At 38.3% G+C, this 26,401-nt stretch overlaps 1 protein-coding gene across 3 annotated transcripts in view; it reads left to right on the forward strand.

The window, feature by feature from the left end:
* Positions 1-26,401, forward strand: part of pcnx2 (pecanex 2) — a 26,626-nt gene extending 225 nt beyond the window's left edge. Inside the window, exons 1-34 of one of the 3 annotated variants that reach the window (XM_055170981.2) lie at positions 362-1,087; positions 1,492-1,691; positions 1,845-1,959; positions 2,119-2,155; positions 4,223-5,275; positions 6,728-6,869; positions 8,111-8,253; positions 8,357-8,435; positions 8,514-8,649; positions 8,911-9,053; positions 9,128-9,281; positions 9,355-9,387; positions 9,483-9,654; positions 10,394-10,504; positions 10,603-10,694; positions 12,309-12,418; positions 12,592-12,697; positions 12,777-12,869; positions 13,049-13,199; positions 13,723-13,864; positions 15,516-15,693; positions 16,935-17,043; positions 17,186-17,315; positions 17,903-17,961; positions 19,673-19,888; positions 19,970-20,223; positions 21,196-21,429; positions 21,743-21,846; positions 23,891-24,035; positions 24,118-24,348; positions 24,636-24,910; positions 24,987-25,147; positions 25,238-25,659; positions 25,745-26,401. In XM_055170981.2, the coding sequence (XP_055026956.2) occupies positions 935-1,087; positions 1,492-1,691; positions 1,845-1,959; positions 2,119-2,155; positions 4,223-5,275; positions 6,728-6,869; positions 8,111-8,253; positions 8,357-8,435; positions 8,514-8,649; positions 8,911-9,053; positions 9,128-9,281; positions 9,355-9,387; positions 9,483-9,654; positions 10,394-10,504; positions 10,603-10,694; positions 12,309-12,418; positions 12,592-12,697; positions 12,777-12,869; positions 13,049-13,199; positions 13,723-13,864; positions 15,516-15,693; positions 16,935-17,043; positions 17,186-17,315; positions 17,903-17,961; positions 19,673-19,888; positions 19,970-20,223; positions 21,196-21,429; positions 21,743-21,846; positions 23,891-24,035; positions 24,118-24,348; positions 24,636-24,910; positions 24,987-25,147; positions 25,238-25,659; positions 25,745-25,879 (6,018 nt within the window). In that variant the 5' untranslated portion in view covers positions 362-934 and the 3' untranslated portion in view covers positions 25,880-26,401. Of the gene's footprint in view, positions 1-361; positions 1,088-1,491; positions 1,692-1,844; positions 1,960-2,118; positions 2,156-4,222; positions 5,276-6,727; positions 6,870-8,110; positions 8,254-8,356; positions 8,436-8,513; positions 8,650-8,910; positions 9,054-9,127; positions 9,282-9,354; positions 9,388-9,482; positions 9,655-10,393; positions 10,505-10,602; positions 10,695-12,308; positions 12,419-12,591; positions 12,698-12,776; positions 12,870-13,048; positions 13,200-13,722; positions 13,865-15,515; positions 15,694-16,934; positions 17,044-17,185; positions 17,316-17,902; positions 17,962-19,672; positions 19,889-19,969; positions 20,224-21,195; positions 21,430-21,742; positions 21,847-23,890; positions 24,036-24,117; positions 24,349-24,635; positions 24,911-24,986; positions 25,148-25,237; positions 25,660-25,741 lie in introns of those variants that run through there. The other 2 variants (XM_055170980.2, XM_055170982.2) reach the window with 2 other exon arrangements.

Here is a 26,401-nt window from a genome sequence, read left to right on the forward strand (position 1 = left end):
CCACGCGGAAAAGTTCCTTAAAACAATAGTTAACATAGTTTGTATTGTTTAACTGCACTTGTAAATGTTTGAGTGAATTTCACATACATAAACAACCCAATAACTATTACATTACATATCTTAGTAAAAATTTGCCATCCTTGCTTTACTTTAAATAATAGGAATATATATATTTTTTTCATTTTAATAAAACAAATTTTATTTCTAAAACATGTTGCAAGTAAATTGCTGTTTCTATAAAGCTGTCCAGCTTGTATAATATACTACAACTACTGTAGAGGTAATTACTCTTTATGGCTCTTATATGCACCTGACACTATAATTTGTGCCAATGGGAGGAGGGAGGTTTAAGTGTAGGACCTAAACTTAATTTGCTAAAATTGTATTGAAAAAAAATCTGAAACCAAATTCTCCATATGGCATTCTTTTGTGTTCAAGAGAAGAAAAAAAACTCGCACAGGTTTAGAACAACGAGGGCAAGTAAATGCTGACAGAATTTTCATTTATTTGGGTGATATGATCTCTTTAACGACCAGAAAGCCATAAGAGTGGCAGGTGCCACGATAATGTTATGCCATAACGATAAATGTAAGAATTCCCTTGCTTTTCAATGGTTTACATTCTTGTGTTTTGACAAATAGCATAGGGTGGGGGCGCGTGACTCAGTGAGTAGAGCGCATCATCATGAATCAGTCCATCCTTCTCTCCGTTCATTGTGAAGCATGCTGCTGTGCACCTTTCACCGCAAAAATCCGCTTATCTTATGTTAGCAAATAGGGAGCTAAGGCGTGGACGATGAAAAAGAAAAGTAAACGACTTTGAGGAACGATGTAGACCCCACATCTGTGAATATGTAATTGCGCGTAGAGAGGAAGCGAATGGAGGACGGTAGTGATGTGGATTCGCGTTGCAGCATGACATATTTGTAGCAAACATGGGCTCTCAGGTTGTGCAAACGTTACGCCAAGGGATCTGGGCTTCACTGACCGGCGGATGGTATCATGATCCAGAGCAGAATAAATTCAACAATTCATGTCACCTCTATTTATGGATGTTTTTGCTCATGCTTCCATTATCTCTTCATTTGGTGAGTGGTTCAATGTCGCAGGCCAGCGATGATGATAATGATATTGTGGTCTGAATAAAACGAAGCATTAAATAGTACAAATCTTACACGAAAATATTTCTCATATAAAATTAAATTTACAAAATGGTATTTACTGATGTGTCAATTTTAGTGCTTATTTTTCTCGTTTCGAGCTGGCACTGTCGCAATGTTCTCCTGCATACCCCATAGTGCACTTGATGGAGCGCATGACAGCCGTGCATGAACCAACGTGTGAATGATTGTAGTGCATTAAGAAATGACAAAATAAATGAAACAAATGTTTATTATAAGCAGTATTTATAATAGGTTGTCTGTCTGTCTGTCTGTCTGTCTGTCCATCCTCAAAGATGTCACAGCTGTGTTTGCCTCTTTTCCTTCCCCAGGCTCTTCCACCCACTACTGCTACCCTCAGTATCTACTGCACCTCAGTCACATTTTTCTTCATCGTCATTAAGATGGTGAATTATCGTCTTCATCAGATGTTCGATCACGGTGACTTTGTTGCCCAAAACAGTGTGCCTGACATCAGCAAAGTTGTAGACAAAAAAAGCAACGCATCTGATTCCTGTCTTCCATCTTTGAGGTAACACAAAAACGCCCCATTTATTGACTACTATCAGTATCAATTTGTCAAATCTCTAACTATAAAGAACATGCACTGCTTGTACTCAAAGTACCTAAATCAACTTTCAAAAGTGTTTTTATTCAAATATATCAGAACTTTTTTGATCTACAGGAAGAGCAGCACAGTTCCTGACAGTGTTGCCACATCAGTAATGAACAAAACCAGACCAAGCCCAATAATACAGGTCACAGTAAAACAGACTGAAACAGACCCTGGACTGATAGGAGTAAGTAATAATTTTGCAAATACACTACAATTAAATTATTTTTACTATTTACAAGTAGTAACACAAGAAGAAAACAAATCATATACTGTATATATAACATTGCTGTCTGTTTTAAATCCTAATATCATGTTCTGTTAACCATGCTTTCTAAAACTGAAGGAGTGTCCAAAATCGGAGGAATTGAAGAGCGCAGATGGTATGTAACAGCTTTAATTATAGAACTGCCCTGGTTTTACTGCAGTGCAATCTTCCAAAATTTGGGAACAGACAGGTCAGATATATCACTGTAAGGTTCTGTCACAGAGCCTGGCATATGGACTGAAGAATAACTGTCTTGTCTCAGTTGCATATCACACTGATGTGAGTGTGTAGGATAAAAGTGTGACATCCTGCCAGACCTCTGAGTGAGAGTCTTGGCAAGCTTTGCCACAAAGCTCCTACAATGTGAAAACATCTGCCTGTCCTCCTAAAATGCATAGATTATCCAGAATATTTGGTTAACTATATGGCTGTCATTTGATTAAACATTATTTTAATTAATTGCATGATATGCTGATTAATGAAAAAATCATATTTGTTGACAAAAGCCCTAAAATTATGGGTATTTTGTTTTGGCAGATGAGGAAATTATTAATGGCATATTATGAGCTCATATTTTGCTCACCCTTAAGCAATCCAAGGTGTATATGACTATCTTCTTTTAGCCAAATACAGTCAGAGTTATATTGAATAATTTCCTGGGTCTTTTCAGCTTTATAATGACATTGGATAGTGTTCCATTTTTATAGTTTCAAAAGTGCATCCATCCATCTATCAAAAACAAATCCATACAGTTATTAAATGTCTTCTGAGTTGAAGCGATGGGCACTGCAATTCCATTATAAACTTGAAAAGAGGCAGGGTATTATTTAAAGGCAGGGTATCTAATTTTGAAAAATGCTAACAGTAGGCAACTAGCAATGAAATCACGATCCCACCCTCCATTGAAATCGCCATCCAAAGTCACGCCTCTTTAAAAACACATGTACACGCACAGATCAGATGGTCACATCTCATGTCTCATTCACCTGTGAGAAACCTTTGCGGTACATAGTGAATAACATTATCAAAATAACCAACATAAACAACTGGTTTACATCAGAATTAGCTAAAGCACACTTTTGGTTGTGTAGACGTAGTAGCTAAATCGTTACGCTAATCCGTAAACAAACACAAATTTCAAGCAACACAATGTTTCATCAAAGTAGAATATCTGAATCCATCTCAATACAAACATATCGCGTACCTACCTTACCAAAATAAACAGTGCACCAACCCTTTCAGACCCTTTGCCGTTAATTCGGGTTTTTTGCTCTTCGCTAATCCAGGCAGTTTTTGCTGTTGTTGTTATAAAAGATGTCTTTCGTTTTGTGGCTCCTGTGTAGGTTGTCAATTCAGCAGGAAAGTTTGCCAATCTCCCTTACAGACGGGAGGTGAGCGCACGTGAACGCACCGATGACGTATGGTGTCTGCGTGAACAGGCTGCACGGTGGCATTCAAATTACGCTTACAGATGAGGGACAAAAAAGGCAACGTCCATTCGGACCGAGATCTATGATTGGTTGAAAATGTTTTGGTCCTACGCCTTTCAAAGATGACATAAATTTCTCCAAATACATTTAAACAACTTAACATAGTGATTGCTATCAGGATGTGAGGAGACTTTTAACCTGCATAACTAAAAATGTTTCTGGATCAAATTGAATACCCTGCCTTTAATGTAACTTAGACTGTGTTTCTCATGCTGAAAATGAAAGTTTAGGATGGCTTGAGGATGAGTAAAATATGGGACTGACTTTTGGGACTGACTGTTTGCTGTGTTAGACACCATGTATTGGTGTTTTAGTGTCTTGTCACTTGTGTCACATTTGCATGCTTTAAATTGCTTTGTAAATGTTAACATATTTTACTTTTTAAGCTCCTTGAAACCTCTGAGCTCTGTTTTATTTATATTCCAGCATGCAACCTAACATTTGAATGCAAGAACTGATCCTATGTGAAGAGGACAAACAATTATTTTCCAGTTAAAATTATTTTAGTTTAATTTAAGTTAGTTCAGGGTACGTTCTTTGTTAGTACAACATTCAACAGTTGGTGCATTTACATCTTTTATCCAAAGTGACCTATTGTTCATTCAGTGCATTTTATCAAGCTACTGGAATCTGGAGTCAAATATTACATAAAATATTTATAAATTTTATTTTCTGCTGTGTGGCTTTTGCAGGCCAGGGTGATGAAAGATCTAAAACAGGGGCTGAGGAAAGACTTTCACCTGAGGATGTATTCAGTCCCAGCACTGACCAGTCAGCTCCACTTCTGCAAGGAGAGCAGATTCCAACAGCCAACAAAGACAAAGCTGATGATAATCAAAACCCCACAGTTAATGAGGAAGACAATATAGAGGAGAAAGAGAAACCCCTTACTGACCCCAACAACAATCATACCTCTCTTCAAATCACACCAGAAACTGATGATAGAGAAAAGTCAGAGGAGAATTATTGCTCAGATGAAATTGCTGTGGTGCTGGTTGACAACTCAAGTCCTTCTGCGCACCTGGATGAGAGCGATACGGTGAAAATCGTCATCACGATGAGCTGTGACCCGCAGACGGCAGCAGAGCTGGAGGAGTCGGTCAAACTCAGCATCTTAGAGTCGGCTCAGTCCCACCAGGGAGAGTCGGACTGTCCCATCAAAGTTCCTGTCGTCACATTTGATTCGCCTCACGAAACAGAGGAAGCCTCTGCTGAAGATGATAAAGAAGAGGTAGCAGTTGCAGGAGACAAATCCGTTCAGGAGCAGTCAGAACATCAAGACAGCCTCCTTGCCAAAGAGCCAACAAGTTCTGATTCGGCCCAGGAGTGCAAAGAAATAGAGAGCAATGGCAATGAGGTGCCCAATCTGAGCCCACTGCTGACAAACAACAGCTCTTCAGGCATTGATGTGAACTCTCACCGTGATGAAAACGACCCTCCTGAGCTCAAGCTCGATGCTGATGGGTTCCTGCAAATACCATCAGCGTATATGAGGTGTACACAGGGTGGAAGAACACATGGTAGGGGACTCAGCATTGACAGTGGACGAGATGCGGTTCTCATTAGCCACAAATCCAAAGACAAGCCCTGCACAATGACCACTTCTAAATCAGACCTAGAAGCCAAGGAGGGCCAGATACCCAATGAGTCCAACTTCATTGAGTTTGTTTCTTTGCTGGAGTCTATCAGCAGCACCAGATCTGGAGGAGGAAATCAGTTTGAGGAGGAGAAGGAAGAGAAAAATGGTGAGTGGGTTCATATCTCAAATTATGTTTTTAAAGGTAGTGTGTGATGTTAAAAGATTTTAGGTACTATAAGTATTTTTTTGTTAAATGCTTTCTCATTTGCAAGTTGCTTTGGATAAATTATCTTCCAAATGAATAAGTGTAAAATGTAAATGTAATGTAAACATTGCATAGCTTGATTTTTATGAAGCGTGTGAACAGCGCCTCTGTTGGGTGATGTTAATCTTCACACCTATTTCCAACCCAGTGTTTGTTCAAAAAGGGACAAATCCTGCCCGGTGTGTGTAATTTAACCTATTCTGGGTTGTTTAACCCATTTTGGGTCAAATATTAACATGTTCTGGGTTAATTTAACCTAACGGCTGGTTTTCTTCCTTTTTGACCCAATGCTGGATTGAAAATAGTGTAATGTTAAAAGAAAACACCACCGGTTTTCAATATTTTACAATGTTCTTACCTCAGCTTTGACAAATTAATACATATGGCGGCAGGTGACTTCTTTTATCGAGGGCGCTCGATGAGAAGTTTGTCAAAACATGTATGTAGCCTTGTACATGTATGTGTCTTGCGTGTATTTTGTGAACGTGCGCGTCTCTTTTATCATAAACGGTTTTGACACGTGTGCAGCAGGCACTTATTTTGACAAAACACGTGATGGTTCACATGATGCAACATACACATATTTTTAAAACACAAGCAACATACATGACACTCCGACCACTTATTTTGAATTTGCGCCCCAGTCACGAGCCACCACGAGCCGCCACTGCATACTTATCTCTTTTTAATGCATGCACTTCATCTTTGCACCGCACGTTGTAAATGTGTTAGCTTTTAGCCTAGCCCCATTCATTCCTTAGGATCCAAACAGGGATGAATTTAGAAGCCACCAAACACTTCCATGTTTTCCCTATTTAAAGACTGTTACATAAGTAGTTACACGAGTAAGTATGATGGCACAAAATAAAACGATTTAATTAATAAATGGCGATTTTTAAGCGGATAAAAAATTAGAACTACTGTATATTGTATGGCAAAAGAGCGCTTTGTTTGCAACAATTCGACCTCTTGCACAGTATTACTGCGCCAGAGGTCGAAGTGCTGCAAACGAAAGTTCTCTACTCGCATACAATATAGTCCCCTTTTTTTTATCCACTTAAAAAATCACCACATTTTATGTTGTGCCACCATACTTACTCATGTAACTACTTATGTAACAGTCTTTAAATAGGGAAAACGTGGAAGTGTTTGGTGGCTTCTAAATTAATCCCTGTTTGGATCCTAAGGAATGAATGGGGCTAGGCTAAATGCTAACACATTCACGACGCGCTGTGCAAACATAAAGTGCACGCATTGATAAAAGATAAGTATGTATTAATTAGCCTTAAGTTGAGGTAAGAACATAGTAAAATATTGAAAAACTGTGGTGTTTTGCTTTAAAACATGTTTCAGAGCAAAGCAAGTTGACAGAGAAGACATCAGAGATTTCAGAGTCCACAGGACAACCAGAACACCCAAATCCCCCTAACAGTCTGGCTACAGATACAGTGAAAACCATCCCAGAAACTCGCATTCCCATCGTCTCACCAGAAAGGTATTATTGGATTCTTTGGTTATCATTGAGAATGACAGTTGAGATCATGGGCATTGGAGGCAAAATGTGGGTGGGTCCTCCCCCAAAAATTGTTATTTTGTAAATTTTAGTAATATATACAATGCTTTGTTTACCTTGCTGTGTCAGGGAGTGCAAAAGGCACGAGTAATGAAAACACAAAATGGAGTTTAATTTATTAGGGCATTTAATAAATAAACAGACATATACACTGAAAAAAATATGGTTAAAGGAAGTGGGTCTAATATCATTGGTCTAAAAAAGGGTGTCCTTCTGGTCTTGTCCCACCCACCTACTACGGTTTCGACTGCCATGGTTGACATGAAAAAGACTTTTGCCTTATATTATAGCTTGATCCTGCCTTTTTTTAAACTTAGTTCAGGTGTCATGTAATCCATCCAATTAGCACGAAGAGTTCTGAATATAGAGCAGTCTCTCACCTTTACATTGACTGTTATGAAGCACCTCTCCTCCCCCCATTGTCTCACTCGGTTTTTGGTTGATCTATCTGATAAGGATGGAGTACTCTGGGTTCGGGGTAAAATTCGAGTTTGGAGGCGTCCCCACAGACAGCACACCAAATATGTGACCCAGGACAACAAAACCAGTCAAGCTTTTTGTATGGTTTGTTAGAATAGGACCATATTTGGCAGAGATACAACTTTTTGAAAATCTGGAATCTGAGGGTGCAAAAAAATCTAAATAGTAAATACTGAGAAAAGTTGTCCAAATGAAGTCATTAGCAACCCATATTACTAATGATAAATACGTTTTTGATATATTTACAGTAGGAAATGTACAAAAGATATACAGTGGATATTCAAATTGTGCTGCTTATGACTGGTTTTGTGGGCCAGGGTCACATGTTTAATATCATTCCTGATTACATGTTTTTATAAAGAGATGAATGATGAGATTAGGAGCATCAAACTTCAGTCATTTTTTTCACTTTAATTTTACATGTTCACGTGGTCTTACTCGGTCAATATCAACGATATCAAGGTTATAAGAATGTTCTTTACATTATGTAGGACTTACGACTTATGTAGACTTTAGCTGGGTTTTCACAGGCAGCATGGCCGCAAAGGCTGGACATGTTAGTTAACATACAGTGTAAATGCTGTGTGGCTCAATTAAAGACACATTAATTGAGAAATGTTGGATGGCAAGACCATTTGATTTTAAAAATATAGCACATTTGTATTTTATCCATTCTCTCACAGTCCACAGACAGATAAGGAGAGGGACCCAGACTATGATTCTTTGCCTTCACAAACATCTCAGTCAGAGAGTTCTATGCTACAGGTCATCTGTAGACCGGAGGCTACGTCCAAAGAGGAAGCATACACATTCCACACTGTTCACAGTAGGTCAAGTTCTGTATTTGATGTATCTCTGATGTTTGTACCTGTAGAGCTGAGCTGGTAGGTGAGCACTTGTAATGTTTTTTACATGTGAAATATCTACAGGAGAGAGACCTCGGAAACTGTACAATGAACGCGCTCTCAACTTACCGCTTGGTGCCGAGCTCATTACCGGCAACATATGGTACAATACAGTTTTTATATCATATTAGATGCTTTTAGGCTGTGCAAGTGATGTAATATTGTAGTCTTTTTTTATTAGTGATCTCCTTTCTACGTCTTCTAACTCTGAGTGCCAGGATGGGGTAGTGGGAGGCCCCGCCGACTGCCCATTCCAGCGCCGTATCCTTCCAACTCGCCGTCTCCGCCCCAGGAGAACTCATCCGGAAATCTTCCAGGTGTAGAATCCCTTTTACCACACATTCAGCTTACAGTATATCAGCTCATAATATTATTTCTCATTTCACACTATAATAGTCTTTATCAGTTTGTTAGCATGTATTTCTGGCACGTACACAGTTGGCTGTTTTGGTTGAAGACATTTTCTTAAAGAAATATGAAAGTGATGTCATTACGTACACAGGCTTATGCTTAGTCAATACAGTATAATACAATTTGGCACAATAGTTTTTGAGGGCTGAAGTATTTCTCATGCACAGGAGGAGGATTCTTTGGATGACTCTTCGGAGACTTCAACCCAGGAGAAACCCTCGAGAAAGCTCTACTACAAGCTGAAGGTTTTTCCTGGGAAATGGGTGAACATATTGTACGATCGTTTAACCTTGTTGGCATTGTTAGACAGGTAAGCGTGACAGTGAACATATCAGAATACACATTGTTTTCCACAATAACTGAAAGATGTTTTTATTTTTGCAGGAACAAGAATATGACTGAGAACATGGTGGCTGTATTCTTAGCGTTCCTGGTGGCTTTTCTGGGGTTTGTGCTTCTGAATGAGGGCTGCTTTAAAGACATCTGGGTCTTTCAGTTCTGTCTGGTTATTGCTAGCTGTCAGTATTCCTTGCTGAAGGTATTGCTTGCTCATTTGTTTTTGCTGAAAATAAACCTACTGCTTTGCTGCTTAAACCTCTTATGTTTTACAGAGCGTTCAACCGGATGCAGCATCACCTACCCATGTGAGTTTAGTAGCGAAATGAAACTAGCATATAAGTGTAATTAACAGGATATGGAAATTTATATGGAAATGTCCTTTACTCCTTTATGTTTACAGGGGCATAATCAAATTGTCGTCTACAGTCGTGCTGCATATTTCTGTATGTTCTGTGGCCTTATTTGGACTTTGGAGATAGTGTTGAGAACGCCAGACCTCCCTGTGTCCACTATCTATGGCGTCACTATAGTAACATCAGATTTCCTCCAGTATTTGCAAGACATTTTAGTCGGTAAGTGTTTTTTGTGAGTTAAAAATAATATTATAAAACGGTTCTATAAAACTGGTTCTTCATTCTGATTGGTTGAAACGCGTTCTAAGCCGTGATAAAATACCCCGGTAACCCCACGGTTCAGAGCGTATTACAAAAGTATCACTGTGCCACTGTTGCTGCGTACTGATTTATGAAAATAAACACCACAGTCTGTAATCATATTTTTAATTTTTCTACAGTTGCACAATTAATGGCGATATCCAGATAAATGTCAATAAATATTATTGAGTCATCTCGTTTGATATAAATGTTAATATATAGTATATTTAAGTGAATGTTGATTTTTAAAAATAAACACCACAGTCTTTATTCATATTTTCATTGTGTTTTTGCTGCGTCTGTGTTGGTTGGGAACTTGTGCTCTCCGCTCTTTTGCAGCCACACTTGATTCTGAGGAACTACTTTGTTTGGCGGAAGAGTAATATTTGTACTAATATAATTACAACTTATTTGTATTTTATTTATTGAAATCCTGCTATGCATATGAAGTAACCGTTTTATAAAAGCGGTAGACCCCGCGAAGCAGTGGGGTTACAGTGCATTTTATAACAGCTAAGGGGGTTTTAGGCACTCCGCTTTGCGTCGTGTATAACAACTGTTATAAAATGCACTGGTAACCCACTGCATCTTGGGGCTTATTGCTTTATTATTTTTGAAATAATAAGAATAAAATGGTGCTTTAATTTGATTTTTTTAGGGTTCACATACTGCTTTCCTGTAGTGTTTCTTCTTGGTCTCCTTCCCCAAATCAACACTTTCGTTATATACTTTTTCGAACAAATTGACATGCACTTTTTTGGAGGCACAGGTCTGTATCTATGGCTAATAATTTTTTTAACCAATTTTTACTATTAAAGTTAAAAATAAAATTAAACTTATGTTGCTCCACTTCACTTTTTTGCTCAGCTGCCACTGGACTCCCATCAGCAGTTTACTGCATCGTACGGAGTGTTATAGCGTTATCTTTACTCTATGGATTCTGTCTTGGTGCTTTAAAGGTAAGTTTGATTGTAAAATCTGGTTTATATATGGTACTTAAACGGACAATCCACTTTTTGGCTAATTTTCCAGATCCCCTAGAGTTAAACCATTCAGCGGATCTCTGGTTCTGGCGGTAGCACTTTTTGCATAGCTTAGCACAATCCATTGAATCTGATTAGACCATTAGCATTGCGCTTAAAAAAATAACCAAAGAGTTTTGATATGTGTCTTATTTAAAACTTGACTCTTCTGTAGTTACATCGTGTTCAAGGCCGACGGAAAATTAAAAGTTGCAATTTTCTAGGCAGATATGGCTAGGAACTATACTCTCATTTTGGCATAATAATCAAGGACTTTGCTGCCGTATCATGCCTTAAAGGAATATTCCATTTTCTTAAAAGAAAAATCCAGATAATTTACTCACCACCATGTCATCCAAAATGTTGATGTCTTTCTTTGTTCAGTCGAGAAGAAATTATGTTTTTTGAGGAAAACATTGCAGGATTTTTCTCATTTTAACAGACTTTAATAGACACCAACAATTTATACTTAACTCAACACTTAACAGTTTTTTTCAACGGAGATTCAAAGGACTATAAACAATCCCAAACAAGGCATAAGTGTTTTATCTAGCAAAACGATTGTCATTTTTGACAAGAAAAATAACAAATATACACTTTTAAAGCACAACTTCTCGTCTAGATCTGGTCGAGATGCGACAGGTGACCCCACGCAATACGTCATGACGTCAAGAGGTCACAGAAGACGAACGCGAAACTCCGCCCCAGTGTTTACAAGTGCGTTGAAAGAGGACCGTTCCTACGTTGTTGTATGTCAACTGATACTAATTAATGTCTTTGTGTCAGTTTATTGTTTACAATGGTCCGCAAATGTGCGTTTTATATATGTAACATGTGACCTCCCTACCGGATCTAGACGAAAAGTTGTGGTTTAAAAGAGCATATTTGTTATTTTTCTTGTCAAAAATGACAATCGTTTCGCTAGACAAGACCCTTATGCCTCGTTTGGGATTGTTTATAGTCCTTTGAAACACCGTTGAAAAAAACTGTTACGTGTTGAGTTAAGTGTTAATTGTTGGTGTCTATTAAAGTCCATTAAAATGAGAAAAATCCTGCAATGTTTTCCTCAAAAAACATAATTTCTTCTCGACTGAACAAAGAAAGACTTCATTGGAAGACATGGTGGTGAGTAAATTATCTTGATTTTTCTTTTAAGAAAATTGAATATTCCTTTAAGCATCCAACACTTAAGCATCCACTGATTCAAAAACAGTTAAAACTCTGTGTATGTATTGATCATTACTCTGTATCTACTAACAAAAGTCCTTTACAAAAATGCAATCATCCCAGCTTTTTGCTCAAAACTTGGTATTTTAAAAAAAAAAACTACCCATTTTTGAGAGGTTGTAAAAAGAGAACAAATGAAGATAGAAACTTTTGTTCCGTGTTTTTTAAGCAGAGGGTCTGTTTTACATTTGATATATTGTATGTTTGTATATTTATAGAAGAACATTTTCTGGAAGGCAATAAACTTTTGTGAAAATCATAAAAAATGCTGGCAAGAAAAGAGTTAATATCATGTGTCATTGATCTCTAATTTTTCCTCTGAAGGAGCCTTGGGACGAGCAGCATATTCCAGCACTTTTCTCTGGCTTCTGTGCTCTGCTGGTGGTCCTGTCCTATCATCTCAGTCGACAAAGCAGCGATCCATCAGTGTTATTGTAAGACCGCTTATGCATTTCCACAGATTATTTGTTTATAGGCGATTTAATTGTATCCCATAGGTCTCACAAATACTTTATTAACTTTTCATTTTATTAAATGCATTAGTAGTCAAATTTTTACATTTAAATTACATTGTTGGAAGCAAATGTATATGTATGTTTGATCTCAGCTCATTGATTAAGTCCAAGCTGATGCCATCTCTTGTACATGATGAGGAGGAGGAAGATGAGATGGAGAACACAGACCCTCTTCCAGAGAAACTCAAAAACTCTGTGGTAGCTTAAACTTTTGCACAGTTTAGTTTTCTTTAGTTTGGTGTTTGGTATATATATCAAAGATATATATTTTTTGCAGAAGGAGATTTTGCTGTCAGACCTTATCGTCTGTATTCTTGCCTCAGTTTTGACCTTTGCAGTTACTGCCAGCACCGTTTTCCTGTCTCTAAGGGTGAGTTTTCATTACTGAAAATGTTTCTTTATTATTTGTTATACATCTGTCTGGAAAACAGTCTCTGAATGCGTCTGCATAACTGTATATACAAAATGTAACCCCTAAGGAATCAGGAACTGAATGTTCATTTTACAGGCAAATTCAGTATACAGCCAAACTAACTTTTTCATTTACAGCCATTTGTGTCCATAGTGCTGTACGCTTTAGCGGCCACGGTGGGCTTTGTCACCCACTATGTCATCCCTCAGTTACGAAAACATCATCCATGGCTGTGGATCTCTCATCCTGTGCTGAAGAGTAAAGAGTACTCGCAGTTTGAACCTAGAGGTCAGTTCTCTGCACGTCTGCATTTGTAGATTTAGATTCATATAAGTATTAATGATGGTCATAAGGAGTGAAATGGTAACATACTGTACACTTTGCTTGGCATGCTAAACGTCTGCTAGTGTATTTGTGTATCTTAAAAACCATTTGATCTGAAGGAATATGTCTGATTGTTCGAAAATGCTTAAAACAGTAGGATCTTAAATTTCTTTAATTACGGAGCAAATAATAAAAGAATTTTTGGATATGGATGACACTTTTTACAATGTTTACAAAATTTTAGAGAATTGTACAAAACATTTTTTGAGAATGCTTTATAAGTTACTACCTTTTTCCATATTGTTACATTTGTGTTATTCCAAAGTTTTGATGAGTTTACTGTTATTCTTAAATTTGGGGAAAATGATTAAGTGACCTTAAAGACGATGTTGTATGCAGTACACTAGTGATGTGAATTCTTTGTTATTTAATGAAGAATTATTGTAAATGATTCTAATAAAGAACAGTCCCTTTTTGTTCTTTACAGAGGATGCTCATCTGATGTGGTTTGAGCGGCTCTATGTTGGGCTGTTGACTTTTGAGAAGTATGTTATCTACCCTGCCATCATCCTCAGTGCCCTTACCAATGATGGCTTCACCCTCAGCCATCGGAAGAAACTAGGAATACAGTAAGTATCTTTACCTTTACTCATACTACATTCTATACAGATTGTATATTGTTAATATATTTTAATTGTTTAAGAGTGGGTCCCACAATTTACATTTTTAACTAAATGTTTTGTTTTTGCTATAAAAGTTAAATTATTTTAAAATTACCCTAACCGTGTTTTTTTCTTAGAATACTTTAGCTTTTTCTTAGAATATGTTTTTTTAAGTTATGGTTTATTTTAAAATGGTACTATGTTGAAAAGGCTTAAAAAGTGCTATTTTTGTGTGTGTCTCTTTAAATTAATGTGCAGTAATGAATTATGTAAAGAAGATTTAAAATATAAATAGATCTAACTGTGGTCTTTGGACGGTTGTGGACGGAACCTGCACAAAACAACGTCAGTTTGCATCATTAGGGTCATGCCAACCCATTGAATTGAGAATTTACCTGGACTCAAAGGGATAGTTCACCCAAAAATGAAAATAATGTCATTAATGATTCACCCTCATGTCGTTCCAAACTCGTAAGACCTCCGTTCATCTTTAGAACATAGTTTAAGATGTTTTATATTTAGTCTGGGAGCTTGTTGACCCTTCATTAAAAATCTATGTACAGTATACTGTCCATGTCCAGAAAGGTAATAAAAACATCATCAAAGTAGTTCATGTGACATCAGTTGGTCAGTAACAATGTGTTGAAGCATCGAACATGTTTGCAGTTTTTTTTTCAAACTTACAGCGTGTGTCTCGCTCAGACTGTAAACGAAGCTTGGCCGCAAAAAAAACAGCTGGGGCGCAACAGATAACACGTCGGCCACGTCACTTTGTCTTTAGTCTCGCGCATGCACTTTACAACAGACGCGGAAGAGAAGACAATGCTGAATAAAGTCTTATTTTTGTTATTTTTGGACTGAAATGTATTAACTGACCCACTGATGTCACATGGACTACAGTGATGTTTTTATAACCTTTCTGTACATGGACAGTATACCGTACGTAAATTTTCAATGAAGGGTCAACAAGCTCTCGGACTAAATATAAAACATCTTAAACTGTGTTTCGAAGATGAACGGAGGTCTTACGAGTTTGGAACGAGTCATTAATTACAGTATTTTCATTGTTGGGTGAACTATCCCTTTAAAGGAGCAGGCAGATTTTTAGCATTTAAACAACATATCAAAGTGAATTTCTTGTATTAGAAGACCTTTAAAGTACAGTCAGTCAGTGTCTACACACAAGCATTCACATACTGTATTTATACACCAAACAAAAGATAACCTTTCTATGCTCTCTGACTAACATCACATTTAGTTTAGAAAATTACGAGAAAGTCATAAAAACACAATTAGGAGAGACATTTATGAGTTCATCTCACAAGAATGCAAAAATCTTCAATTCACAAAGTCAATAAAGGGCCTTTAATCACTCTATCACTGTGATTCAGTGACTATTTACATTATTAAGTTATACAGAATATTTCCAAACTCTGTAAATGTCACCACATTTTCAGCTTCAGTTCTCACAGTCCATAAAGTAAATGAAACCTCCCAATACATATTGTAGTGATTTAATAAGAAGTCGTATTCCTCTGTGCTCTGATTTATCTGTGCTGTGATTGGCTGTATCCTGCCTCTGCATCTGAGTGTCTCAGGCGTTTGTGTCTCGCTCCAGCTGTGATGTCTTGTTGATGACAGTTGCTGGGATGAAGCTGCTTCGTGCCTCCTTCTGCAATCCCAGCTACCAGTTCCTCACGCTCATCTTCACCATCATCTTCTTTGAGTTTGACTGCAGCAGTGCCTCCGAAACCTTCCTGCTCAACTTCTTCATTATGTCCATCATCTTCAGCAAGGTCTGTTTTAAGAACAAGTCTCACGCACCATATTACAGAGGGCAAAATCTACTATTGCTAAGTATTATAGGAGTAGTTCACCTAAATATGAAAACTCTCTTAATTTACTCTAGTGCCATCCCAGATGCATATGACTATATGTTTTTATAATCTTTCTTCATCTGAACACAAACAAATGATGCTATATTAAAATAGCCACATGATCAAGCTCCAAAAAGTAAACCAAATGACTAAATGTCTTCAAAACGATGGGTTTATGAGAGAAAACTATAATATTTTCAGCTTATTTAGAAACTAATATGTCGCATATCCATGGAAATGTCAAATAGGGCAGCAGATTTATAACGTTTAATCCCATTGGTTCTTTTATGTCTGGTGACAAAACGTGCATATGACAACTAGTCACGAGATACACGAGAACCAGTGAGATTGACCGTAAGAAGTTGAGTACAATATTAGGTCAAATTTAGGGCTGCATAATGATTAATCGTGACTAATCGTTTGCAGAATAAAAGTTTTTGTTTACATTATACATGCGTGTATGTACTGTGTATAATAATTAATATATATAAATTCACACACATGCATGTTTAATTTTAAGGAAAAATATATTTATATATTAAGAATTTATAATTATATATAATATAAATTATATGTAAATATTTCTTAAAAATATACTTGCATTTGTGTTTTTATATAGACATAATTTTTATACATAGCACACACACACACACACATGTATGATGCAAACAAAAACTTTTATTCTGCAAACGTTCAGTCGCGTTTTGCAGTCCTAGTAATTTTCATATTTGGGTGAACTACTACTAGTAAATACTCTTACAGTATTAATAGTACTCCACAGAATCCAGAATCTTAGTACTCTGCAAAATAAATAGCTCATCATACATATTCCCCACCCTTTATATGTTAATTATTAAATATTTTGTCTAACTTGACTATGCCTTTAGCTGCGAATAAGATTGTACCACTTTCAGCTCCATTCAAGATACAAAATCCCCAAAAATCGGCAGAATCCACAATGGCGTAATTTTATATTAAAAATATTTAAAAGTAATAACTTTCAAAAAGCTTCCCTATCTACAAAATGGCAATGCAAAAAAAGCATACCCACTGTTTGGAGACTGAAATAGCTTACTGTAGACAGTACATTTAGTAACTGATCCTTAAATAACCTCCTTTATTGTCTTGCACAGACTCACAGCTATTTGTTTTGTCTACAGCTTTGGGATCTTCTTCACAAGCTGCACTTTGTTTTGGTGTATATCGCCCCATGGCAAATAGCTTGGGGTAGTGCATTTCATGCATTTGCACAACCCTTCGCTGTACCTCGTATCCTTCCAATCTCTGTGCTTGTATTGTTAGTGCCCAAGTGAATTATATCCAGTTACATTAAAGAATGTTGTGATATTGTTATATATGAAATGATGATAGACACTTGGACAGTGTTGTGTATCCTGACTGACGTGTTCAGACTCTGCCATGCTCCTGCTTCAGACCTTCATTACTACAATCTTCTACACACCCCTCAGCCCTTTTCTCGGGAGTGCCATATTTATCACCTCTTATCCACGGCCTGTAAAGTATTGGGAGAGAAACTACAAGTAAGATGACAGCGGTTTCCACATACACATAAAATGTGAATTCAGACGTGATGTAATGCATTTCCAGCCTTCAGCAGTACTTGCAAGGGCACTGGAAATAACATACGAGGAGCTCAAATCCAAAAGCCGCTAAACGCCACCTTCATCAAAAATAAGATAATGATATTAACCAAATGCTCTCTGCATGAATTATACGCTCATCAAATACGATCGCTTAAAATCCGCTTGACTGGAGAATCTGATTAAAAACACACTTAGAGGGTTTTGCATCTGAGCTCTTCATATGCACATTTCCTTGTTTTGAAAACAGTCATTGATTCTGGATTTGCTTAGATGTGATTTTCTTTTTTCCTTCTGGACAAAGTCTCATTCATGGCAAGTCCTACAGCCTGTATCAGCATAGAGAAATCCACACAATCTTGAATTATTGATGTAGTTTTCAACCACAGATGTGATGACACTGAATGTTTCTGTTGTTTATATTAAACTTGAAGGGTGATTGGCAGAAACATCAGATTGGGTGAGGTGTAGTCAATGACTATGGATGTGTCACTTCACAAACATTTCCTTTGATTTGACATTTTCAGCACCAAACGAATCGACAATTCAAACAGTCGTCTGGTGTCGCAGGTTGACAAAGAGACTGGTAAATGATGTCTTTATCTATTCATGTTTGAACACACATTCAAAAAACAGAAATAATGATTTTTCACTTTTGTTAAAGAAATAACATTATTTTGAGTGCTTTTACTCATTGTAAATCAATATGATTTTCTCTCCTGTGGAATACAAATGTGTATTTTTATCATTTATCTGGCTTGCTTTGTTAAAGTCACCATGAAACGAAAGTAGCTTTTCCATATTGTGACCCATATATATCCCAGTAAAACAGCTTCTGAAATTAGAAAAAAAATTAAATCGGGACTTGATTTTGTCCATCTAGAAGTGATTGGATCATTAGAAGTTAGGTCATAGTTAGGCAGTGTTAGGGAAAGTTACTTTTAAAAGTAATGCATTACAATATTAAGTTACTACCCCAAAATAGTAACTAATTGCATTACTTTTCATGGAAAGTAATGCTTGCATTACTTTTTCTTACTTTGCTGAGGCTTGATCTCTTTCAGACCTTGCAGGCGTTTTCATGACTGAGCAGATCTGCATTCAGAAATTGCATATTTCCATTGCAAAAATGTCAAGCTCTGTCCTGCCATCTCCTTTTCTGACTCGAACTGTTTTTCGCTCAGGCGCTCATGCATAGAGTGCCTAATGTAGTCATGTAATGTAGTAATTCTACTTTAATACATTAAGTTTAATTCAGTACATTATTTTTTTATCTTATATATTAAACTGAAAAGTAACTCGCGTTACTTTTTTAAAAAAGTAACTCAAATATTTATGTGTACATTTATAAAGTAATGCATTACTTTACTCGTTACTTCAGAAAAGTAATATTATTACGACGTAATGCAAGTTGTGCGTAATGCGTTACCCCCAACACTGCATATTTGTAATTCCTAATCTTTTCCTAAGCAGAAAAAAGTATCCAATAGCCCCGCCCTAGTGCCATTTCACATCACAGGAAGTGAACAGAGGTCGTTTTCAAGGAGGTTGTGGCTAGAAGGGATACAGCAAACACCAAAATCTTGTGAACAGTGGCGGCCGTTGACATCTTTTTTCGAGGGCGCTCGATGCGAAGTTCGTCACAACATGTATGTAGCCCATCGTGTGTGGTTCGTCATTTCAAAATATGTGTTCTGCGCGTTGAGTGATCATATGTGCATCACCTGTCTTGTCAAAATAAGTGCCTGCTGCAGACGCGTCTAAAGGGTTTATGATAAAAGAGACACTCGCTTTTGCCAGATACTCTCCTAATCACATGCGTAATCAGAGTTTACTGTTAAGGGAGTCTCTTACTTTTTTTTTTACGTGAGCGTCTCTTTTATCATAAACGGTTCCGACGTGTGTGCAGCAGGCACTTATTTTGACAAAACACATGATGCACATGGTTCACATGATGCAACAAACACACATTTTAAAAACACGACATGACACTCCGAACACATATTTTGAATTAGCGCCCCTCGGATGAGCAGTCACGAGCTTTTGGTGATATCTCACAAGATTTCGGTAGTTGCTCTATCCCTTCTAGCCAAAACCTTTCGAAGAGCGGAGGAGGTTAATGCTTTTAATAAAAAAATATGATTATGGCGCATGAATAAAAAATGTATTTATAAAAACATTACAATATTCCATAAAAAAAATTTTTACATTTATTTTCAATTTCATGGTGACTTTAAAATAATGCAGCCTCCATAACTTTTCATAAAGAACAATACTTACACAATCTGTCTATATAGGCTGTGATGACAACAACCTCAACTCGATCTTCTATGAGTACTTGACGCGTTCCCTGCAGCATTCCTTATGTGGAGATCTGATGTTGGGCCGCTGGGGAAACTACTGTGCTGGCGATTGCTTCATCCTAGCTTCCGACTACCTTAATGCACTTGTTCACCTCATTGAGGTCGGCAACGGTCTGGTAACCTTCCAGCTGCGAGGCCTGGAGTTCAGGGGTAAATGGCTTCATATTCCAAACTTCCAGAGGGATCCGAGAGCCTGTTAAACATCCATTGTATGTCTTCTGGTTTCCTCAGGCACGTACTGTCAGCAGCGAGAGGTGGAGGCGATCACAGAGGGGGTTGAGGAGGATGATTCGTGTTGCTGCTGTGAGGCGGGTCATTTACCTCATCTGCTGTCCTGCAATGCTGCTTTCAATCTGCGCTGGCTGGCCTGGGAAGTTACCACCACTAAATACCTGCTGGAGGGCTACAGCATCAGTGAGAACAACGCTGCCACCATGCTGCAGGTTTATGACTTGCGCAAGCTGCTCGTCACTTATTACCTTAAGGTAGCAGAAATACCACTGTGAGATTTTAACAGTTATAAAATAAATTAAATATGTACAATAGCTACGTGTAATAATGCTTTGTTGTTTATATTTATTAGTAAGTAATCCGCCTCATATTTGCGTATTGTAGAAGTATGTCTACACATTGTCTGTGAAATCTAGGCTGAAGTCTCATAATCTGTTTAGCATCAAAGTTTGATTTCACTCATTGATTTCAATCTGTGACCTGACCCCTCTTGGTCAATATTCAAGGGACACTCCACTTTTCCGAAAATATACTCATTTTCCAGCTCCCCTAGAGTTAAACATTTTTGAAATCCATTCAGCTGATCTCCGGGTCTGGCGCTACCACTTTTAGCATAGCTTAGCACAATCCATTGAATCTGATTAGACCATTAACATCACGCAAAAAATAACCAAAGAGTTTCAATAGTTTTCTTATTTAAAACTTGACTCTTCTGTAGTTACAGTCGAAAATAGTCCCCTTAGTATCTTTCAATAGCAGGGGACTATTTTCGGGCAATGCGTTATATCACTATGCCTGCTGCAGTCATGTTACAGCAGCAAAGTCCTTTATTATTACACCAGAATGACAGTATAGTTCCTAGCCATATCTGCCTAGAAAATCACAACTTTTAATTTTCCATCGGTCTTAGTACACATTGTAACTACAGAAGAGTCAAGTTTTAAATAGGAAAAATATTGAAACTCTTTGATTATTTGTTAGCGCGATGCTAATGGTCTAATCAGATTCAATGTATTGTGCTAAGCTATGCTAAAAGTGCTAGCGCCAGACCCAGAGATCAGCTGAATGGATTCCAAAATGGTAAACATCAAATGTTTAACTCTAGGGGAGCTGAAAAGTTGCATATTTTCAAAAAAGGTGGAGTGTCCCTTTAAAAATATCAAGGTTGTATTTTCACAAAAAGAAACAATAATCAGATCTATATTCTCAATCTTTATTCTCTTTAGAGTATCATCTACTATCTGGTGGTCAACCCAAAGATGCGGATATGGGTTAAAGATGAATCCATGCAGGAAGCCCTGCTGTCCTACAGTAAATGGCATCACATTGAGAAGGACCCAGCTGTGTTCAGCATGAAGATTGATGAAGACTATGTCCATTGTCTGCAGGGTGTCACAAGAGCCAGCTATTGTAATGTCTACCTGGAGTGGATTCAGTATTGTGCCAACAAACTAGAAGAGGTGAAGAGATCACATACAAATGACATTAACAGTATCAAAGTAAACAAAATCGGCTTTTGTTAGATTAATCGCTTTTACCTCTTTTTTAAGTTTGTTTGGATAAAAGTGTGTTCAAAATGACTAAATGTAGATTTAAATGTTTCAAACTGGCACATTTGGCATGTTATAAAAGCTTTTTTGAGAAACAGTGCTTGGCTGTAATATAGGAAAGGGTGCAAAAATCTGTTACATTCGTTATGATAATCTTTGTGTACGCATAATATGATGATAAACTTGAATATTAAATCTAAAAGTGTTTATTTTTTGTGTCCAGCCAGCGGACAGCGATGAAGATTCTGCATTGGTCACTCTGTGTTTCGCTTTATCTGTGCTTGGCCGAAGGTCACTCAGTACAGCAGCACATAACAGATCTAACAGGTATAGTGCATACTTTATATCAATGCAGCTAGGGTAAACGGGAATCTTTCAACCAATCAGAATCAAGAATTCATCAAAGTCATGGTGTTAATATCAATACTTTACTCTTAAAATAGCTGGGTAAATATTAGACAGAACACATGCTGGACCCAATATTGGGTCATGGCTCATTTTCCAGCTCCCCTAGAGTTAAACATTTCATTTTTTACCATTTTGGAATCCATTCAGCCGATCTCTGGGTCTGGTGGTACCACTTTAACATAGCTTAGCACAATCCATTGAATCTGATTAGACCATTAGCATCACACAAAAAACAACCAAAGAGTTTTGATATTTTTTTCTATTTAAAACTTGACTCCTCTGCAGTCACATCGTGTACTTAGACCAACAGAAAATTAAAAGTTGTGATTTTCTAGGCAGATATGGCTAGGAACTATATTCTCATTCTGGTGTAATAATCAAGGACTTTGCTGCTGTAACATGGCCGCAGCAGGCACAGTGATATTACGCACTGCCCAAAAATAGTCCCCTTGGTTACTTTCAATAGCAGGGGACTATTTTTAGGCGCCGTGTAATATTATTGCGCTGCTGCAGCCATTTTACAGCAGAAAAGTCTTTTACTTTTCCGTCTGTCTCAGCACACGATGCAACCACAGAAGAGTCAAGCTTCAAACAGGAAAAATATTGAAACTCTTTGGTTATTTTTTAGCATGATGCTAATGGTCTAATCAGATTCAATGAATTATGCTAAGCTATGCTAAAAATGTTACCGCCAGACACGAACATCGGCTGAATGGATTCCAAAACGGTAAAAATCAAATATTTAACTCTAGGGGAGCTGAAAAATGAGCATATTTTCAAAAAAAGTGGAGTGTTCCTTTAAAAATAACCCAGATATGAGTGTTTGATTGCCAATATCATGCAACCAGTTTATCGACAGTAATACGAGTAAGATCTATGATATTTTAACACCTAGACTGTATAAAACATGGACATAGTGTCCGTGACGTCAACTGTAGGTTTCTTTAGAGCGTTTTTGAAGCCAAAAGTGGCGAGAGTCGGTCATCACCATCTTGGCAAACGCATCACTGGGTGTCACTCCTGGAATAACCGAAAATAGTCAAATAGAGACAAAGCGCAGCTCGTCATAACCTGAAAACCACGCCCACCAGGGGGGAAAACAATCCAACCGTCTCCATTGACTTTGTATTGAGAGAGGCCACCTCCTTGTCATTTCTGGCTTATAACAAAAACAGAATAATGCCTTAAAGCTGCTGTGTGACAATATGTACAGCTAACAAGCCAAAGAACCCAGAAATAAGTTTTTATAAGCTGTCGAGCTCAAAAAAATGAGCGTTTACAGACAGAAAAGTGGAAACAGGCAACTTTTCATAGTACTCATATTAGTAGAACTGCGTCCACTAGGGGGAAACGTAGTCGGCGATCCACTTTTTTCTCCTCAAAGGCAGGGTTTTACGGCTCGACAGTTTATAAAAATGTGTTTCTGGGTTCTTTGGCTTGTTAGCTGTACATATTGTCACACAGCAGATTTTAGGCATTATTCTGTTTTTTGTTATAAGCCAGAAATGACAAGGAGGCGGCCCCTCGCAACACAAAGTCAATGGAGACGGCTGGACTGAATCCCCCCCCGGTGGGCGGGTTTTTCAAATTTGCATAACTGCGCTCTGTCTCTATAGGCTGAATGTGGGTGGAGCCGAGTGGACAGCAGCAACAATCAACCTATTACTCAAGCGGCCACCTCCTTAATTATGCAGAACTTTAATAGAATTTAAATGAATGAGTTAAAAAATTCAACCCCTTTAGAGTTGTCATGAAGAGCAAAGTTAGCTATGGTAGACCAAAATCACTTTTTGTACCAGGCTGTAAACATATGATAATCTGCTGGGGATTTTAACATGGGGATTGATTCCCTTTTGGAGCTGGCCTGTCGATGAATTGCAATTTAAGTCACTTCCGTGTTTGCTTCATCAGAGAGATCGGAAGTTTGCTCCTTGATTTTAACACACAGCATTTTTCTCTGCAGTTTGGATTCATTCCTCTATGGCTTCAACTCGCTGTTCAAAGGTGACTTCCGCATCGCCGCCAAAGATGAATGGGTGTTTGCTGATATGGACCTGCTGCAGACGGTGGTCGCGCCTGCGGTCAGAATGAGTCTGAAACTTCACCAGGTAAGATGAGCGGAGTGAAACGCATCATGCCTCATTATTCGCAGTTCATTTAGCCTGTTCTCACTTATATTACTTTATACAGGACCACTTCACAAGCCTGGAGGAGACGGAAGAGCCTGCCGTGCTGTACGAAGCCATCAGCACCTACAGAAGCAGTCTGGTGATCTGTCACGAGAGCGACCCTGCCTGGCGCAGAGCGGTACTGTCCAGCCGAGACACACTGCTTACGCTGCGTCACATGGTGGATGAAGTACAAGAAGAGTACAAGATCATCATGCTGTACAAACGCCATCTCAGCTTCAAAGTTATAAAGGCAAAAACAGTCTCTGCGCATGAAAAGAGCTCAAATATGTGAAAACCCAGCTAAAGTCATTTTTTGTGATTTACTTCAAATATATTCTTGATATCTTTAATATTGCTTGAGTAAGGTCATGTCAAAGATTGAAATCAATGAGCGAATTTAAACTTTGATGCTCCTTATCTCATAAAGTCAATATATATTGAAACTTTAGCTTGAATTTCACAGACAGGCTCATGTTTAGTCATTATTTGATTGTTTAGATCAAACTGTTACCATTAACAGTTTGCATTTCCATCCAGATCAATAAAGAGTGTGTGCGAGGGCTGTGGGCCGGCCAGCAGCAGGAGCTCGTCTTCCTCCGCAACCGCAACCCTGAGCGCGGAAGCATCCAGAACTCGAAGCAGGCTTTGCGAAACATGATCAACTCCTCGTGCGACCAGCCTCTGGGTTACCCAATGTATGTGTCACCGCTCACCACTTCCTACATGGGAACTCATAAGCAGATAAGAAACATATGGGGCGGCCCTCTCAGTTTGGAGGGCATTCGCACATGGCTCCACTCCAGGTGGTTTCGGTACGTATGAAGCATAATGAGCTCCAGACCTTTATTCTCAATCTCTATTGTCTTAAAAACGCTGCACTTTCTCCAGGGTGAGAAAGGACAACCTCACCAGCTGTAACAGCGGCATGAACATGGAGGATGTGGATTGTGCCGGATCTTCGTACAGTCAGACTCATAACTCTGCCACCTCCCAGAGTTTAAGCATGCATCACGGCCGTCCACGTAGCTCGCACTCCAGACACCACGGAGGTCAGGTTGAATTTTTTTGAGAAAATATTTATTTTTATTAAATATATATTTTTACTGTATGTTCATGCTGATGGTCTTTTTTCCCTTTAGCCCACCGGGAGTATCGCAGTCGCTCAGTGCAACCTCAGGGCCAGCGGCCCCCTGTCACAAGTCGATCAGGCCCCATCCTAGACAGTCACGGCTCTGGCACTGGTGGACCTGGACTGGCGCACCGTCTCTCTAATAGCCAGCTGTCCTTCAACACATCCTCCATCGCTTCTGTGTTTTCCCAGGTGCCTCGTCTCTCCACAACAGGGCCTTTGGCTTCAGCCGCAGGTCACCATCGCTCCGGCCAAGTGTCTTCATCCAGCTCCACCCTGAGTTTGCTCTTCGGCAAAAGGAGCTTTTCCAGTGGATTAGTCATATCGGGCCTCTCTGCAGCCGAGGGTGGAAACACAAGCGACACGCAGTCCTCCAGCTCCGTCAACATCGCCCTGGGCCCATCCTGTCGCTCGGCTAGTCGTGCGACGCAGGTAAGAAACAGTTGCTTGGCTAAAAAACATGCATTAAGGTTTACGATTTAATCATTGTAGTAAAATTTCTCCTTTTTTTTAGCAGTGGACATCAGAGGCTTATGAGAGCATAGACGCCTCCTTAACCATCGCCTCAGGGCTGAAGGGCCACAGCACCGATAAGAGCCAAGAAGACTCAGTCTCGGTCTTCCACGAGGCACCGGAGCAGAAAACCATATGAGACTACGATCACCAAATGCCTCAGTCCAGCATGTTCAAACTCCTGACAGTATTGTACATTACAGTCTTTTTGTAAATGAAAACATCTGCCATGTGTAGAATTGTAAGTATCCTATTTAAGGGAATGAAACTGCTCTTCCAGACAAAATTGTAAAAAAATAAAGAAGAGGGACAAAAGTGATTGTATTTATGGCTAAATACATAAGGGTGATTCTCGCGAAATTAGACTTGAGGTGTCGTGAAAGTAAATGCAAAGTAAAAGTATTAAAATAAGAAGCATACAGTTACAAACATCATGTACTATTTTGCACATGTTTTCAAATGACATCATACAAACCAATTTAGTTGTTTTTTTCCACATTTTAATTACCGCAATGTGTCCATGACTGGATTTGGGTTCTTTGGCATGGAAATATTTATAATTAAAAAATCTAAAAAATAAAAGGCTTCAGTGTATGCTATACTATGAACATTTACAGTAAAGAAACATGTGGTATTTGGTGATCATTGGTAAATGTAAAGA

The sequence above is a fragment of the Misgurnus anguillicaudatus genome, chromosome 11 (assembly GCF_027580225.2).
Source record: "Misgurnus anguillicaudatus chromosome 11, ASM2758022v2, whole genome shotgun sequence".
In the NCBI taxonomy this organism is placed as follows: Eukaryota; Metazoa; Chordata; class Actinopteri; order Cypriniformes; family Cobitidae; genus Misgurnus; species Misgurnus anguillicaudatus.